Genomic DNA, 20,212 nt, shown 5'->3' with positions numbered 1-20,212 from the left:
ACCAAATAATGTAAAAGTTAACGTGCTCATTGTTGAAGGCCGTATTATGGTGACCTATAGTTGTTAATGTCTGTGTCATTTTGGTCTTTTGTGGATAGTTGTCTCATTGGCAATCATACCACATCTTCTTTTTTATAACTTTAGATCTTTCCAAGGCCTATAACGTGTTGATGTTCTTTCTTCTGTTTTCTTACTTTTTTATCACTTTTGCATGGATGTTTTCAAACTTTTAATTCTATATATATATATGCATAAATTCCAACAGGTATTTCACTGGCCTAATGACCACTGACCACTATTTAAACAAGTATGTGCAACATACATTGTATATGTTATTTTGTACATGTATTAATTCACAGGCCAGATGTCTTTAAACCATTGTCCACCCTTTAAACTATTATATGACATGTGTATACATTTCAATAACATTCAGGTGTCTTTACACACACAATTATACATGTGTAATACTTGTATACAGCAGTCAAAAGTTAGTGTGTCAACACAAATTGACACATCTATCTATCAGGATTAGATAACCCTGACACCTTTCTATTTACCAATGGCCAATAAAGTTATACCTTTATAAGATATAAGTCCCAATACTTAATCTTTTAAGTGGCTAAGGATTTTCACACCTCAGGTTTTATTTTGTATTAATAAATCTAAATTCCATCAACTCTATTCAGGCCATTCAAACATTGAAATCCTTGAAATTAGGACAGTTTAGGGACGACATCAAAAGATTGATGTAGGATAGAAACTTAAATCAAATAGTTTGGGGAGGGGGGGTTAAATTCTGCAAGTTTTGTATATTTAAAATAATCCATTTTTACATATATCCCTATTGGTAAATCAATTTTTCCCAATTTAAGTTAAGAGGGGGGGGGGGGGGGGGTCAGTGAAAAACTATGTGAATTAAGTTTTTTATCCTACATTGAACTTTTGATGTTGTCCCTTATGTATTGAACTAAAGATCTTCTTTACATGCATCACTAAAATATGACATTTTTTAATTTTCTTTTTTTTAAATTTGTTATTTGATCAAACTTTTTAAAAGCTTCTTCATAATTAATTGAATAAATTACAAAAACTAAGAATCATTTATATTTCAGTAATGTACAAAATAAGAATTCACCAGACCGAAAGTGATCTATTCTTTGTGAGTAATTTCAAAAAAATTATCTTTATACTCTTTGAGTTTCAACTACCAGCACTTCGCATATTTTGATATTTTATTTAGCATGATAAATTTATTGTAGTTTTAATTTATCCAAAATTACTAAAACAATCTTCATAGATCTCTGTTAACTTAAACTTTCTTTCTATACCAGTGGCACTATTTCATTACATGTATATTAAGTTCCTTTTAAAAGAAGCTTTGCTAATAATTGGCAAGTTAACGAATATATTTGTAATGGTTATGAATATAACCTCCTCCAATGATTTTCAGTCCCCTCAATTTCTTCCACATTAGATCAAATTTCTTTAATCAGGGTCAAATGATATAATTGACATATCTCAATTAAGCCTTTGAAATCACCTGGCAGAAGATTGTCCTATTTTATCTAGTGTAGTATTACAATCTCTTATAAAGGGGTGACGAGGTCAGATTTAAACAGACAACACAGAAGGTTTTGTCCCACTGTTCCATTTAAATCAATTTTGGGTAAATCACAACAGTCCTTTATTTGTGTCACAGTAATTACACCCAGTTCATTAGACTGTGTAATACTACAGCCAGTAACTATTACCTGTGCAATACTACAGCTGTGAGCATTCAATCTTATAAATACAGCCAGTCTAATAAACTGTGAAATACTACAGTCAGCCATTCAAGTCCATTCTTCAATGAATTAATTCAGTCTTACATGTTACAAATTGGATACACCATGACTTAACACTGACATGGAAGAGGATAAGATAAAATTACCTCAGATAATCAACAGATTAAACTTTGGATTTTTTTTGGGGTGGTTTTGAGTTCATCTTTGTATAATGAACATGCATAATGGGAATAGTGTGTAACCCTTTCCCATGTTTTGACTAGATTTCTAATGAAGACACTACTCAGTACGGCTCAGGTTAATTTAGTAATTGAAACCTCTCCTATTACCGTAGACAGACAGTCAACTTCAACTCCCGTTCAATAAAACTGAATTTTGTATACCAGTAAATATTAAAAGACAAAGCCTGAACTCACTTTCCAATACATGTGCAAGCAACACCTAGTTGGACACAGAGGCACTAAAAAAATTGGCCATTTTGTACCCTGTTCCACCATAGATGGGTGCCTCTGGGTGAAAATAAAAATATCCTTATTCACTAATGCACCAAATCAGGTACATTCCAAACTGGTTCTATAAGAACTGTACTCCCTCACCTCACTCTACAGATTTGTAAGCTATAACATCTGCAAACACCATTTTTTTCTCTCATTGTGAATGATAATAAAACGACTTATCATTTAAAAGAAAACAATTTGTATCAAAAATGTGATTAAAAGGTTTAATCTCAAATCGTAACCACTCCCCTAATCCCTTTAAACTAAAATGTCAAATGACTAAAGGAAACATTTAAAAATCTACCGTACAACATTCAATATTAACTTCTACAAAATGAGTGCTTTTTAAACTGAAGATTTTTTTTGCTTAATACAAATGTATAACTATTTCGTACATATTGCAGAGGACAGGCAGACTAATAGAAAACATAGCAAGCAAGCTATTGAAGATCTCAAATGAGGAAACTAACATTGCTGCATTTTACTACATAGGTATAGGAAGATGTGGTATGAGTGCCAATGAGACAACTCTCCATCCAAGTCACAATTATAAAAGTAAACCATTATAGGTCAAGGTACAGTCTTCAACATGGAGCCTAGGCTCACACCCAACAGTAAGCTATAAAAGGCCTCAACAATTGCTAGTGTAAAACCATTCAAACAGTAAATGTAACTGAAAATGACACACCACACATTTCATCAATTAATCTAAACCAATAATTACCACCTTACAATAACTCACATCACTGCGAAACTCCAATTTTTTGTGTGTGTAAAATTTTAAAATATAGAAATTTGATTAAGTTCTGATTGACTACAAGATAACATCAGATAGAAATGTTTACATTGGCAACAGCTGTTCCGTAAAGTGGCTGCCGATGTTGACACAGGCCGCAGATGTTTAGCAACCAACCTGTTTTAAATATCGGTCTTTTTTTGTCTTTTATATTCTTACATCAAATAATACTTTGTTTTATGCTACATTACTGTATAATTCATTTATTTATTTACAATTAAACAATTTCTTATTGAACATTATAGGATGGGTTGGAATAGTTAGGGGGGAAAAAATCATTGAGGAGGGAAAATATTGACAATTTTTTTTTTAGCTCAAAAGGTAATAAGTTGTATATTTGTCAACTCAAAATTTTTGTCCATGGAATTCTAGCCTTCTTCAAATAGACAAAAAGATAAGAAAATGGCTTACGTCAGAGAATAATTTTATTGAAATAGAAAGCTGTCATATCTTTTATTTCTGCACTTCTAAATCATTTGTCTGACATGAGTAATGATTTGATTTGATTTTTGTATTTTTAATGCCACTTTTGTGCTATTTTATGGTTGCCAGTTTTTATTGATGGAGGAAGCCCGAGTGCCAGAGAGAACCACCAAACTTGGTAGGAAAACTGACAAAGCTTGTCACTTAAGCTTGGAGATGAGTGCACCCGCAAAAACGGGGTTCAACTTACAACCTCAGTGTTGACTGGCTAGTGATAACAGCAGAAACAACCTAGACCACTCAGCAACCAAGCCCTGACATGAATTATGTAATGCAATCCATGTCTAATTATTAGAAAACAAGAATGTGTCCCCAGTACACGAATGCCCCACTCACACTATCATTTTCTATGTTCAGTGGACCGTGAAATTGGGGTAAACCCTCTAATTTGGCATCAAAATTAAAAAAATCATATCATAGGGAATGTATACTAAGTTTGAAGTCGATTGGATTTCAACTTCATCAAAAACTACCTTGACCAAGAACTGTAACCTGAAGCGGGACAGACGGATGAACGAACGGACAGACGGACGAACAGACGTACAGACCAGAAAACATAATGCCCCTCTACAATCGTAGGTGGGGCATAAAAATTTGATGAGCTAAAAATCGTAAGGTCCATAATTATTTAGCTTGGTAAGCAGTTCACTTATATCCATAAACCCCATTTTTCACTGAAGGTCTTATTTCTGCAAGTTACGCTCCTGTAAAATTAAAACAATAAGCCCACATTACCACCCCTGAACTACATATATAAAGCCTCAATTATACAATTATACAGGTACAGTACTATACAAGTAATCATGTTAGAAGTCCACCAAAATTTCCAAAGATCCTGACCCCCATAATTTGTAACGGATCAATACAATTTAGGTATTCAGCAACAGTGGCGGTTCCAGAAGTGGGGGCCCACTAACTGACTAAGAGGGGGCCTGCTCCAGTCATGCTTCCAGCATTTCCTATATAATCAATCTATTTTTTCTAACAGAAGGATCCCCCTCTGAGCTATACAAATAATATTCAAAAACACTGAACTCAAGGACCACCGTGCACTTGTTAGGGAAACAACTTTGAGAACAGTTTCTAGTTGAACAAAAATCTATTATATTACGTGTACATGTATATTTATATATATCATGAATCACTAAACCAAATAAATCAATTATTAACTTGATCGCATCATTTAACGATCAATCACTAAATATGAATTATTTGAAATAAATTTCTCGTTATTCATCCGAGGTAACAAAACTATATATGACATCCGAAATTTCTAATACACAAATAACAACTTGTGTATGGTAATTTAAAATACATTCGTACTAGCCTAGGTTTGTCAAAATCAAAATTACAAATTTAAATTGAACTTGTTAAATTATAATTAAGTCAAGTTTTGAAATGATCGTAGTAAAATTTAAACCAATATTTCAATCGCTCACAGTAGATTAAAGAAATATAAAAGGCGAGGAAATGCTTGTGGTTACGTTATTTTACACCTTTCTGTCTTAATCATATATTAAGGCCAATCAGTTAACTGGTACAAATCCTCCACAAAAAATAAAAATAGTTTGGATATCTACGGACTCAATTCATATACATATATTTGTATATATAATATATACAGGTACTTTAAATTGATTTACAAGTAGCAGTTTTTCAAACGAGAAAACTAACGGCCTTATTTATGTAAAAAAAATGAACGTAAAAAAACAAATATGTAACACATAAACAAACGACAACCACTGAATTACAGGCTCCTGAAGTTTTTTTGAGGTTCTGGATTGGGTGGAGGGGGTATGATCATTTCTGTATTCTACTCTCATCTTAATTTTTTTTGTCTTGTTATTCTTTTCCATTCTTTTTATTTTTTACAACCCTATTCTTTATTCTTTTTGTTACATTTTTTTCTATATATTCTGTATCTTTTTGGCACATTATTCTGCATTATTTGCAAATTATACTCTACTTTTTCAACTCGAACGGTATCTTCAGTAAAATGGTCAGCCTCATCCAAACCAAAATAAACAAATATTAAATAACATTTTTCATAATATCACTATCAAACTTCATTTTAATAGCTGTATGAGATGTTTTAATAACAATAAGATGATAAATATACCCCATTTTTTTCTACTTCCATGCAAATTCTACTTAAAATGATATGTAATACTTATACATTTTAGCCTTTTGAAATAGTGCACCTGGCCTCCCCACACGATAATTTAACGGGCGTTGATTTCTTTAATATTGAAATGAACATTATAGTAAAATTTACGACAATAATCTGAAATCTAAATAAGACCAGTTTTTTACTATATACATGTATAATAAGACTCTTTTAAAGAACTCGGTGACAGTGGAAAATCTTAATCTATGAACATTTGAATAAGGAATTTCAAATTTATTCTTATATCAAAACAACTTTGATTTCTTTTTGATGTTTTTTTGTATAAATGAAATATTAGAAACAAACCACAGACTTAATTCATCAATAATTCATCTTTAGAAAGACTTTCAAATTAGGAATTATGGAGAGAAAAAAACTGTCTAGGTCATATTTAAAATTTAAAATTCAGAAATATAATTTATATAGATCTTTAAAAATGAATACTTTTGATAGACATTTCTGGATGTTTTCTATTTTACCCCTTATATATGGCACATAATTTCTTTGATTTGAAAGCTATTCAGGGTGTTCGAAAAAGGACACATTTGCCTTAATTTCTTTCAATAAAGAAAGTTATAAAAAAATTCAATAAAATCTTTGCTAATTATGGTTTCACAACCACGTTTTTCTCTTAAAATCAAGCAGTTGCTTAAAATTTAATAAGTGACCCTGGTTACAGGGAAAAATGTTCAGTTTTCATTTTTTTTTTTTAACATTATCCCACACACTTATAGGTCCAGTCTTAATTCTTATTCTCCCAAGTAAGGATTTTACCCTTTTCCATCTTTCCGAAGAAACTTATTACACAAAATAATCAATTACATTATTTACAGCGATTTCTCGAGGAGGCTTTAAGAAATCGGCTGATCAGTTACTTCTCCATTTCAGAAGAAATTCAATTTCTCTTTACCATAAACTATTATCCGGAGCTTAAGAGGTGATAATGTTAACAAAAGCACCAGCCATAACATGATCGCTCGAGGGCTAATAAATTTGTACAACTTCAGGTAAAATTTATCACACAGGTAGTATACTTGTGGCTCGTCTAACACCTGTTCAACTTTTTATTCACGACAAAAACTTATATGGGGCTCAAAACAGGAAAAGAAATTATTAGAACGACACACTGAATGATCAGAACTTATCTTTTTTAGAACTTTCAGAGACTGGTATATTTTGAATTTTAAACTAAGTGGTCTTTTAGCCCCACAAGAAAGGCTATAAATCAAATTTTGAGCTAATACATAAAGAAAGATTATAACCCCTCAACCAGTAAAATGCAGTGTTAATGTTATAAAGGTGGCCTCTGTTTAGAGGTTTAATTTCAAAGGAAAAATACAAACACAGCTCTTCTAGTGTCTGGGACTATGATGTAAGAAGTTATCTAAGTCATCAGAGTTCTTGAATTCATGTTTAGCCTGGTGGTCATGCAGACCACCAAGACTAAAGATTTGGTGGTCCACATGTACAGTATTTGTTGAAAATTTTTGTTTTCAATTATTTTTCATGCATGTAGATAAAAAATAAGATTAGATTAATTTATAAATAATTACATGCATATATATTTCAGTATCAACAATATATATATATATGTATTGTAATCAGATGTGATATTAAACCAGAGAGCCAAAAAAAAAAAACCAATATATAAAACCAACACAAACTTTTACTTGGATATCAGGACCACCAATATACTCATAATGGTGGACATACATAATATTTGGTGCCGTGGTCAGGACTTACAGATCTGTCAGTTTTCCAGAACACTGGACATGTGATCAACATCACTTTGTAAAAACATGATCTAAACCTTCAACCAGGAAGTGTTGACAGAAGAGTTAGTTCCCTTTAATAAAGAGTTAACAAACCTTGTTTATAGTTCATCCCAGCAGGGTGACCAGCAGGATGACCACCAGGGTGTCCGCCAGGGTGGTTACCAGGGTGGCCACCATTTCCTCCAGTTGGTGGGGAAAACATCTGAAAATACAGGAAACAATTTTTATTTCAGATACAAGTGAACCAGATCATAGTCAAAGTTTTTATACTTAAACCTTTCAGAATTTTCGTTCTTTTTCAAATGCTCATCAACTATGTATTTGATTTACTTGTAGCCATGCATCTTACTGAGGTAATTTAAGTGCCACTAATGATGGTTAGACATACCAAAATATAATCCTGGGATCTTTGACCACTCTTGATCAATTTTAGTATACAAAACTTGATCTAGATATATAATTCAAAGGAATTTGTACCTTTATGAACCATCTGACACCTAGAGAGATCACGATGAAAAAAAAACAAAAGTCACATGACAACAGTAAATGTATGTTTTTTACCGAAACCTTTAAAATCAGAATATATATACTAGGTTGATTGGCCTGTGAGTTTGGATATAGATCTACGGACTCAATTCATATACATATACATGGATAGAGGTCACCTTCAAGACCAGAGTAGGCTGATCTTAGAATAGATTCTAAATGCATAGGTATATTACTAATGAGACAAGAAGATGGTGACCTGACATGACAGATTTGACCTAACAGAGGTGACCTTAAAAACAGATTTGACTGCAGTATTTAAGACAAATCAAACCATCTTTCATTGTTACTAGATGGTAAACAAATATATGAATCATCCCTCCATGATATGCCATGTCGTTTTAAAATTCAATATTGTGTTTTTCAAGGAATAATTTTTTTTCTACATTCATGTTATTGGTGCATGGAATTTTGAAGGTAAACATGTGTTTGAATTAACCCTCCCTCCCTCCAGCGCCATGACATATTAGAATTTCACTTTCGTGCCATTGAAGAATCCATTACAAGTTTGATATGTCAGACAAAGTAACAACCAGGTGTAACATTTGTGTATAAATTACAAATTTGTGTTACAAAATTAGGGTCGTGTGTCACCAAAGAATGCACAAAGTTTAATTATAGATTATGATGTCAAGATGATATAGGTATAATACTTATATAACCTCAAAATTGTCTGTTTATTAGTTTTTCTTGAATAGTCAGCAGAAAAAAGTTAGAAGACGATCTAATAAGATTCACTTACTTGCGTCTCTTCAGGTTTTTTTTATTTTTAATACAGGTTTCTTTTGAATTTTCATGACACTTACATACATTGTACATTACATAAATTTATGCACTAATATATAATTGTGGATTTTGTGGGTACATGTATATAACCAAAAACATATAATATAAAAAAGAAGATGTCGTATGATTGCCAATGAGACAACTATCCACAAAAGACCAAAATGACACAGACATTAACAACTATAGGTCACTGTACGGCCTTCAACAATGAGCAAAGCCCATACTGCATAGTCATAAGACTCGAGTGAAAACTTAATCTTAGGAATCCACACAATTTTGAATTTCTCCTGCAGGGTCCAAAATTTTTCTAAAGAATGCTGCAGACTACAAGACTTTTCCTAATTCCCCTATATTTTACATGAAGTTAACTGTAATCCTCAAGCTAGAATCCATTTCAAACATTGAAAATTTTTCAAAATTTAATGAATCATTTTTCTAATGCTAAATTTTCTGGTATCAAATTATATCTAAATGATAAATCTGTCCATAAATATGTACACTAAAAAGATTTTTTGTGCTTTTTTAAAGACAGACAGACAGGCCAAACATTCTTACTAACAGTTAGTAAATAATTACCATCAATGCCAACGGAATCAGAGAATTTTCATGGCCAACTGATTATAGTATTGTCTTGGGAAAATAAATGTAATTTGCAAGAGGCATAGAAAACAGGTACTGATATATATATATATTTGAGGTTTGGCAAGTTTTTTACTCTAGTTCAATGCCAAGTACAAATAGAAATATCATGTTATGGTAGATCGATGCCTTTCAGCTACATTTTTCAAATATTCAAAGAACTGGGAATCGTTTTTGGAGCAGAGCAATTTTTCTTCAAAATTATTTTTTTGAATTGTCTGCACACATGCACATATAGTAACACAATACAAAAATTCCACACAAAATATGTATTAGAACTACAAACAAGTGCAAATTTACTTCTGTTACAAATATAATAAACGGTGTTTAAATTTACTAGTAAGTAATGGAAGAGGGAGGTAACATTATAGTGATCATTTCCAAAATAACTTTTTTTGGGAAATTTTGTCCTACCCCTCCCCCCCCCTTTGTCATGTTTCCAGAACCTGCATGAATGTCTCTACTTCTTTAACCCCTTGTTTTCACATCCCTAAAGCATGCCATCTCCCTCATGGTACTAAGATGGTAATCAAGTCATAAAGGTCTGAATCTCTATTGCATTTCATTCTATATCAACAAGATATTTTTACAACTGTGTAATATCTCCCCATAATGTTTGCAATGCAGTAATTTCCCCATCTGGTGCTACTATTCTTCAGTAGTAATAAATTTTATGAATGGTGCACTATGGACCATCTGGTCTTTTCCCGTAGTTTTTTTTCCCATTTTTTTTTGCCTGCAAATGTTGCATCATAAAATGTAAATAATCTTATGCACTGAAATGACACAGATTTTCCATCTGCTTCACCCACTGCCCAGAAATAATATGATCATTACTACTCCATTCAATGAAACATTCTTCCGACCTTGTCCATAACATCTGGCAGATCCAGACTTATGCCATATTGGAGGGCAATATGGAAAATATTGACCTATATTTTCCCCTATGCATCAAATGCAAAGGAGTTCCAGGTGGTTGGATCATATGGCCAGAGGGCAATTTGGAAAATATTGACTGATTTTTCTCTCTGCATCAAATACAATGTCAAGGGCAAAATCAGAAAAGTTCCAGGTGGCCGGATCAGATGGCCAGAATGCAATATGGAAAATATTGACTGACTTCTCTCTCACTTCTTCCCTGAATGTCAAGGGCAAAAGCAGAGGAGTTTCAGGTGGCTGGATCAGATGGCCAGAATTCAATATGGAAAATATTGACTTATTTCTCTCTCTTCTTCCCTGAATGTCAAGGGCAAAAGCAGAGGAGTTCCAGGTGGCTGGATCAGATGGCCAGTAACAAGGTTTGATGGGAACCAAGACAGATGTGAAACAGACTAGAGGATCAATATCAGATAACAGAATGTAAACAAACAGAAAATACCTCTGATAACCTGGGTTTTAAACAGAATGGATATCTAAGAATAGGAAATACCTGAAGACAATTTGTATAAAAAATCAAAAACCACAAAAAGCTACAAATTAAAATAAATCTTTCATTTCATTTACAGAATTTAAGATGTGACATGATCACCAAAATGAGACAACTAGTTAACTACCTTTATCTACCAGAGTTCAATTTGACAAATGACGGGATATAAGTAATTATTGGCCACTGTATAATGATTCCTAGTTTGGTGGATTTAGCCATGGTTTTAGGGATCCAATTCCACACATACAATGAAAGGAAAGGGTTTAGGGAACGGATATCAAAATAATAAAATGAAAGACCAAACATGACATATGGGTAAAGAGTAAAACATTGTTGAGGTTATCTGTTCAAAAAGACACTGCAGTAGACACATTAAAAATGTGCCACCTTGATGTACAGTTGTATTTGGCTTAAACTAATTTCAAATTTCTCGACTTAAAAAGTCCTCTTATGTTATAAGAATCATCAGAATTTATGAATTTGAAATAAGTTTGAAAACTGAATGTGGTCAGTCAAGGACTCATTTAATTCCAGTCTACACTAGTCTAAGGTCACAGACTAGTATTTGTAATAGTAAGTATTTATACTAATAAACAATAAATAAACATGAAGCAGGTTTTGGTAAAGTACCAGCCAGGACTGGAGCAGACTTTATTACACAGACATGTCCAAAACATCTGGATGATCCAGTTCTAGACTAATTCCAAATTGGAGGTCAATATGAATGTGAAGGACAAAAGCTGAGGAGTGTCAAAAAATGAAGAACATAGATCCTGCAATGATTGATGTTTTCTTGAAAAGAAAGAATCATTGGGCTTTTCACTGACTTCTAGGAAGATACAATATCTTTCTAGCAAACAGAAGACATTTGGGCCTTCAAACTGACCGTAATTTCTTTCACTTATTTTTAATTAATCACTTGTTGATATGACCGATATTTTTCAATTTATTTTTTACAATTGGTAGGACAATATATATTCTACTCAGACTGACAGATGACTAAAATAGAAGCAACAATGTGCATGTCAATCTGTCCATCTGTCAACAGGCTACTAATTTCACCAGAAAAATGTAAGAGGTCAAGGTCAGTCTAACAAACTGCATGTACTTAAATGGATTGAGAATTGTCCATGGAATTAAAATAGTTCATTTGTTTATAGTGTAGTTTAAATTTATTCAAACTATTTTTTTCATTTTGATTGTGCTGCTGATATTCATATCTTCTATAGTCAGCAGACATGATTTACATGTTGGAAATATATCCTAAAACAGTGGGGTGAACAGGGTCACTGCTGGTAGGTGAAATATCTACAATATCCCAAAAGAGGATGGAGGGTTATTGAAGGTGAAATGTCTCTGTTTACCCAAAGAAGTAGTGATATATCATCATATATCACCATAATTCACTGAGTAACGAACACAGAGTACTTTCCCCCTATTTGTGTTCCAAATCTGTTTTGCCAAGGGTGGCAAATTTAAATGGTTTAATCTCTCTTAAAGTTGTACTGCCTCAAAAAAATCCTAACAAAGTAATTAGGGAGTATTTAAACTGAAGTGAGGAAAAATGGGGTTTGAAATTGTATTGGTCATTAGATTTTTAATGCATGGAGTAGGAAATAGAAGACTGTTCAGGACCTACATTTTTGTATGGGGAGGTTACCAAAAAAATCAATTGTTCATATTTATTTGGGTTCAAGGTCATAGACCTGCCTTTTCTAACAGAGGACTTTTAATTTCAAAATAACAATGTCGTGAATCTTCCATTCTTTACACTGATACTTTATACAGGACAATTGAATTTATCATGGAGGACATTTCACCTAGATTTCAAATGGTCTTGAACCTTCTTTACGGCAAATTTGAACCCCTGATATACTAGCAGGATGTTTTAAGTTTTTAAGCCCTAACATATTTTCTACAACTGTTCATAAAGTGAAGAATGTTTAAATGCCAAAAAAAGTATTTCCAATGCAATGAAAGACAGGAAATCAGACATAAACTATTTTCAACATCTGCGACTTATTTTTCCTAAATTTCTTTTCAATCTACAAAAAAACTTCAAATAACTTAAGGACAATTACACTGTGACAATGAAAACACACCAAAACACAATAAATTTTAATGGGCAGCTATTTACAATTGATCAATTACAAATTTACAGATCAACCCACAGAAATCTACAATGAAATCTACACAATTTACAGCGATATTGATCTTTTGGAGTTTTTCATAAATAAGTTGAATAATATACCAAAAAGACAAGTAAGGGAACAGCTGGGGAGGCCCTTTAAGGGATAACAAGAAATTCTATAATGACGTTTTTAGGGGCCATCTAAGGGAACTGTATTTATTTTCTTTGAACTAAATCACACAAATAATTTCAATTTCAGAGTTTTTCCCATCTTTCATTAAAATTACAGTAGTGGATAATTTTCGTAAATTTATAGAGTAACTTAAGCTTAATTAAATTACTGAAACTTTTTAAAAAGTTGTGTGATAAAAATCCTAGAGAAGGCAATTTGAAATCTCAATACTGGGGAGCATTAAATAGTACATTTAGTGCAGTGAAAATATTTGAGAAATTTTGAAATCATCCCTCAATGCACGGTAAATGTAACCCCAAACTTTAAATTGACGAATTCCCTGTGTACGATATAAATGTTAAAATTGACAAGCACTAATTTCAATTCTTCTTTCAAATGCTCTTAAAATTAAAAAGATCAGTTTTGAATAGTTTAATTTTTTCCTAATAAATTCTTATTAAAACTTCAGGTTTTAGGTTTCCTATTGAACAAACTGAAGAACCCATATATATATATACATTTGTTTAAACACAATTTTAAAAGGTTGTCACCTCAGCTCTACAGACTACACATTCCAAAACCACTAGAAATATATATATACAAACATGTGTAAAAGTAACAAATTAAAAGAAGTATGTTTACATATTTATATACATGTATATACATTTGTACATGTACATGTACATGTACATGTACATGTATATCTTGCCAATATCAAAGGAACACAACTCTAACAGAAAACACATTATATTTATAAGCATACATACATGTATGAAGCATTATCTTGTTTTTTAAATTTGTATGATATCAAGATTTTTTTTTATTGAAATCAGCATGGATTGATCATTGTTGATAAGTTTAATTATGAAGAACTAAAAAAAAACATGTTTTACATAAATTAGGCTGCTAGTTTTCTCGTTCAAATTGTTTTACATAGTCATTTCACTGCCTTTTATAGCTGACTTTGGGGTATGGACTTTGCTCATTGTTGAAGGATGTCCAGTGACCTATAGTTGTTAATTCTGTGTCATTTGGTCACTTGTTGAGAATTGTCTCATTGGCAATCATACCACATCTTCTTTTTTATATTTTCAACCATTATCCTGAGGCTTAACCATTCGGAAAAAAACAAACCTTTTACATGTACATGTATGTTCAATAATTTGATTAACACAATTTACTGAGGTGTTTTATGTAATCTTGCTTTCTACCATGGAATTAACACCTTATTCAAGAAAAGAATTAACACTAAAAACTGTGGTACGTCAGGAGCTCTTTTCTTGATTTTCCTTCATTAGACTGGTCAAAGCCATAAATAAAGCTCTTTTCTGGATTTTCCTTCATTAGACTGGTCAAAACCATAAATAACTAGGACAATTTAAAGAATGTTGTTAAATTCTGACGTCAAGGTCCATTTTACCCCCAGTTTATGGCGAAGTTTGTGTTGCTTAGTCTTTTAGTTTTCTATGTTCAATGTGTTCTGTGAAATATTTATTTGTCTGCTTGTCTTTTTCTTTTTGGCATTATTAGTTTGTTTTCATTTATGAGTTTGAACGTCCCTTGGTACAATGTATCTTTCACCCCTCTTTCACACAGTCTTCATCATGATAAACTTTTAAATCTACAGTCCTGCAGCTCAAATTTTGAAAATTTTTAGTAAGACTCTGTTGGCCTGTAGGGATGATTTTAAGTGTCCAAAGAGGATTTTAAAAGCCTGGGCTGCCGGGTCTGTGGTTATTAAGAGTGAAGATTGCAAGTATCTTTGTTGTTCTTACATTTTATACTTTGGAATATTAATTGTGTGAAAAAGTCCATTTTGGGAACACAATGTTGGAAATAGTTCCCAAGAATAGATTCACAGTTTGAAATTGTTCACTACAATATGAACAATACATGTACTAAAATAAATCTATGTTAAAACATTTTTTGTTTATTGTTGTTTGACTTTTTTTTAAAACAAGTTATGAATTAATTTCAATGGTATTTTCAAACAGTTAGTAATACTGTATCGAAGTGAATGTAATGCTTTCAACTTACTGCACTGAAGTCTAATAAGTCATTTAGTTCTTTATCAGAATGAACATTCATCCGGTCACCAAATGTTGGTCCCATTCCATGCATAAATCTGAAAAAGTGCAATAAAAAGTGCAATAAATATTGAAGTTGTTTTTATCAAAATGAACACTTCTTCAGCACCATAAATCTGAAAAATAAAAAATTATTAAATTCTCTATCGGAATGGATATTCACATCCGTCAGATCACCAAAATTTGCTACCATTCCTCCATAAATCTGAAATAGTGCAATGTACCGTCAAATACATGTTGCCATATATGGGCTATGCTCATTGTTGAAGGCCAAAGTGACACACATTTATTAATTTCTGTGTCATTTTGTCTCTTTTGGAATCTTGAGAGTTTGTCTCTCATTCATTCATTGGCAATCATACCACATTTTCTTACTTTTAAAGTTTGGTAATTCCAGTCCTGTTTATCCTTTTTACAATATGTACATGTATGCAAAATTAAATAGAATTATTGGATACTGTGGATTCATTTATTTTCGTGGGTATCAATTTTTGTGGATTTCGGAAAACCAGCATTTTCGTGGATATTTGATTTGGTGGTTTTGTCAATCTCTGCATGCAAAGCCTATAGAATGTCAATGTGTGTTATTCGTTGAATATTTGAATTTGTGGTTCACTTATACCCACGAAAACCACGAAATTGGTATCCAACGAATAATAATGAATCCACAGTATTCGGTGTATAGTGATTTTTCAATCTATGTACATGACAAAATAGAGCAAGGGAATTACATTAAATTAATAGAATGATGATGCATCCAGATTTGAAAATGATGAGTCCATGAGAAACCCGAAAATGCAGCATTTTGGCACAACACATACACGTAAGACAGACTATTAATTGATACACGTGTATGTAGAAATACATGAAAAAGGAATTTCTACTGAGCTCCCCAGGGAATCAACTGACCTTTTCCCAATTCAAAACATAGGCAGAGAGGCCCAGTCTAGATACATTTGTATGTAAAGGTCAAGGTTATAATATGTCAACAGTGGACAAGGAGAACTTAAATTATGACAAGCTCTTAATCATCCCCTTGTTTAAAGACAATTTGTAAATAAACTAAAACAGACCTGACAAAATTATCTGACACTGACACCAAATCAATTAGGAGCTACAAGTGTGGTGTCAAACACAGGGAGATGTCACATAGGGTTTTGACTTGGATTGTGGTGAAAACAAAAATTTAGGTTATTAAAGTTTTTTCAAATAGTTTACAGAACAAGATGGATCTCTGCATATATATTTTACATGTCAATTAAAATTATTTTTTGTTAAACAAGCATTGGAACTAGGGCTTTTATCATGGCAGTCTTCAAGCTGAACCACAGGCCGGGCGAGCATCTGCCCAGGCTTGTAAAACTCCTTTTTGGGCCTGTAAAAATCATCTCTACAGGCCACCAGAATCTAACTAAATTTGTCCAACAATTGAAATCTGGCCCTATAGATTTAAAAGTTCATGGTGAAGACTGTGACATGGGACCTACATCTAGGTCAGATAGTGCTTAGAAAGAGGCTATAGAAATGAACAAAAATTTAACAACCATCAGAACATTTTATATCAGCTGTTACCTTGTAGTATAAGAACAGGTAATTCCCCTAAAATGTTTCTTAAACATTGGAATTAAAAAAGACATGTTTTGTTTAATTGAATTGCATGCATTTATCTTTTTAATTGGACAACCTTTCAAGTAATGCTTTCTTATATTTTGTAAAATTCGAAAAAAAAGTAAACAATATAAATTAAAATGGACATCAGATTTTGAAGACTGAAATGAACAGTAACTCAACAAATCTACATGTAACTTACATACAAGGTGAACAGCTATATATACATGTATGTGTATCAACAGTCTGAAGTGTTTTTGTTTGACCCAGCTCCACAAATTATCTCCCTTAGAAAAGTTTAGGTGAAGTTTCAGTTCTCCCTTATTATTTGGAAGTAGAGTCTACTATACAGAAAAGTCAGAAATAATGATAAAATAAAGACGTATTGCTGTAAAAAATAATTTAGAAATGATTTTATTAATTATTTCGTGAAATTTTATTCCAACAGAATTTATGTAAACAGTTGGAAGTCAAGTACACAGATACATGTATAAGTAAATATTAAAGTTAAATTATGTTTTATTTACAAATAATTATGTACAGAAAAGTCAGAAATTGGAATACAAAATGTATATGAGAAGATGGCAAGCATGAATCTAGCAACCAAAGATGATGAATTTATTAAAACCAGTCAACAAACATGTACATGTAGTCAGTGCATGTAGTATCCAAAAGAGTTCTTGAAAAGTGGTGGTCAGGGCTTAAGAAGATTTTGACCATAAAATTTTCTATATTTAACCCCAATGGCAAGGGGAAAAAGGTTTTTGACAACTATCTCTTCTCTACACAATGCGAGCTTGAGTGTACATGTACATGTAGTAAAGTTAAACATTTCAAAGTATACATATATTCGCCTTTAATGGAACCTGGAAATCTTAACACCTACATATTATATTCAACATCTCATGTGAGCGGGACATGTCATGAAAGAGATAAAAATTTAAATTCCAACTTGGCATAATCGTTGACCTTATAAGATTTCAAACAGTCATGGCCAGACAGTAGGCTGATTGCATTTGGAATAAAATAAAGTCTTGTCAATAATAATCCAAATTCAAGTAAAAATTAAGCCATAAACATTGGTTCTACATGTAGATTCTCATGGTTTCATTGAAAACATTTCGACAAAAGAAGGTAGACATATTAAAAACAACGAAAATAATATTAATGCATAATAAAAATAAATAAATAGTGAATTAAAATTGCATGTCCTTCTAAAACAAATGCTGCATTAAATATTGATACAGTAAAAAAAACATGAACAGTTGTTTAGCATTGATTATATAAGGGGTGCCGTGTGTTTCTCAATGGTAGGACCATCTGTTCTGTAAAATATGGTCTTTCCCACGAGCAACAGTTGGAACAATTACAGCTGGTCATAACATGAACGACATAGTCGAAGAGATCGGATGTGTATTTATTTACTATATTCATTTTCATTTTAAGGAATAGTTCCTGAAATTTGATGTGTAATTTCTATTGACCAGCATCTTCAACATCTTAGTGACGGTCATCTGATCGGAATGTATTAATTTGATTCATCAATATTTTTTTCGTGCATGGTATCGGATTTCAAAAAAGTTTAGGATATTTCACCAAAGAAATGGATGCATTTATTTGTCAAGTGTGGATCTGACTTACTGTCATTGAAAACACATTGAGATCTTGACATTAACACGTCTACAAATTAAAGAACGTATCGGAATATGGCGACAGTTCTTACCAAAAATAGGGGGGTTCATGTCCACGCTGCCTTACCTTTGTGGGCGACGATTTTGCCAACCGCCCTGGCGATCTTCCAACCCGTCAGAATTTATCATGCTTGAAACTCTACCCTACGGATAGGGATTCCAATTTTTAACTTCCAATGAGTTATAAGGACTTTTCATGCACTTGAAATTAACCTTATCCTTAATTTTCTGACATTGTTCGATATTTTCTTTGTCGTGACGGCGTACCGAAGTTGATATTCCTACGCGGAGCGGCTGACATTTGAAATCGCTTTGTTTACCATTTATTTGATTATTGGGTTGAAATCAAGCGACTGCATTGATTGACATAAAATATAAACTCTTCATTTTTTTACATTTTGGATACAATAATGTTGATATATGAATGTCTTGTTTTCACAGGAAGGAGAAACATTTTTGGATCGCGGACTAAAATTAAAGAGAGTCGTGAGGTGTCCAATGTTTTCATCCAAGTTGCAATATACAACAAGGTTCCAAAAGGGACTTTTTATTAAATAATTATTTTTTCAAATATGTAAACATTTTTGTTTTTAAAACTACTATAAACAAAATCTAATAAGTAAATCACCTTACCGAAAAGTCATCTGTTTTCACAAAATTTTCAGCTCTTTTTTATTGTTTTCAGATGGCACACCTATTACCCCATGTAGATTACCTCTCAACCGATCGTTATGAATGGGGTCAACGTGCACGCTTGAATGAAATAGTTTCGGAAACGAATTGATGATCACATCGAAGGTGTGAAAATCTTCGTTAATCTTGTTTAAGCAGATTAAAAGGGATTGAGTTATTATATACACGGAAATACAATGTGAAAGTGTTTGGATATATGTGTTACCCTTTCAATTTATTATTTTCCGCGTTTCTTTCATCTTAAGAATGTTTACTGAATTATTTTTATGTTATTATTTATAATAATTCTCAAAATAGATACTATTTTACCAGTCATTTTTATATTGATAATAATTTATAGAATACTTACCAACCTTAAAAAAAAGTAAAGAAACTTCAAACTTAAAAAGCATAAAACATAAAACATAATTTACATTGAAAGTTTTAAGCACAAAACAAAAAAACAGAATTAAGCCATCGGATGTGGTGTATATACTGCGATGGTCTTGTCGAATATTTTTGACGATTGATTATTCCTTTATTCTTCAAGTTTATATAGTACCATGAAACTAAATAGATAATAGAAATAAGCAAATATTTGTGAAAATATTTCATGTAATTTCATTATTTATAAATTTAAATATTTGTAAAATAACTATATGTATAAAACATCAGACAATGCTGTTAAAATATCAGAGGCGGATTTAGGGGGGTGGGCCCAGGTGGCCCGCCCCCCCCCCCCTTTGGGAAAAATTTTGGTTGCTTATCAAAAAATCAGAATGTGAATATATATGTTCAAACTCTTTTAGGTCATTTTTTAGTAGCAATAAACAAAAAAACTATGTTAATTGGACATGCTTTGATACTATATATGCCCTTGAATTTTTACTAGATAACATTTTTGTTCGCTTTGGGGATTCCGTATATCGTCAGATTATCGGAATTCCAATGG

General features: G+C 32.2%; 1 protein-coding gene across 2 annotated transcripts in view; it reads right to left on the bottom strand.

Annotated features, from left to right (window-relative positions):
- Nucleotides 1-18,870, bottom strand: part of LOC139495284 (transcription factor 12-like) — a 73,824-nt gene extending 54,954 nt beyond the window's left edge. For both annotated transcript variants that reach the window (XM_071283589.1, XM_071283590.1), the window contains exons 1-3: nucleotides 18,656-18,870; nucleotides 15,240-15,327; nucleotides 7,596-7,704 (exon numbers count right to left, since the gene is read on the bottom strand). In XM_071283589.1, coding sequence (XP_071139690.1) covers nucleotides 7,596-7,704; nucleotides 15,240-15,327; nucleotides 18,656-18,717 — 259 coding nt within the window. In that variant the 5' untranslated portion in view covers nucleotides 18,718-18,870. The remainder of the gene's footprint in view (nucleotides 1-7,595; nucleotides 7,705-15,239; nucleotides 15,328-18,655) is intronic.
- Nucleotides 18,871-20,212: the final 1,342 nt, after the last annotated feature.

The sequence above is a fragment of the Mytilus edulis genome, chromosome 11 (assembly GCF_963676685.1).
Source record: "Mytilus edulis chromosome 11, xbMytEdul2.2, whole genome shotgun sequence".
NCBI lineage: Eukaryota > Metazoa > Mollusca > Bivalvia > Mytilida > Mytilidae > Mytilus > Mytilus edulis.
This window is presented reverse-complemented; position numbering and strand designations above follow the sequence as displayed.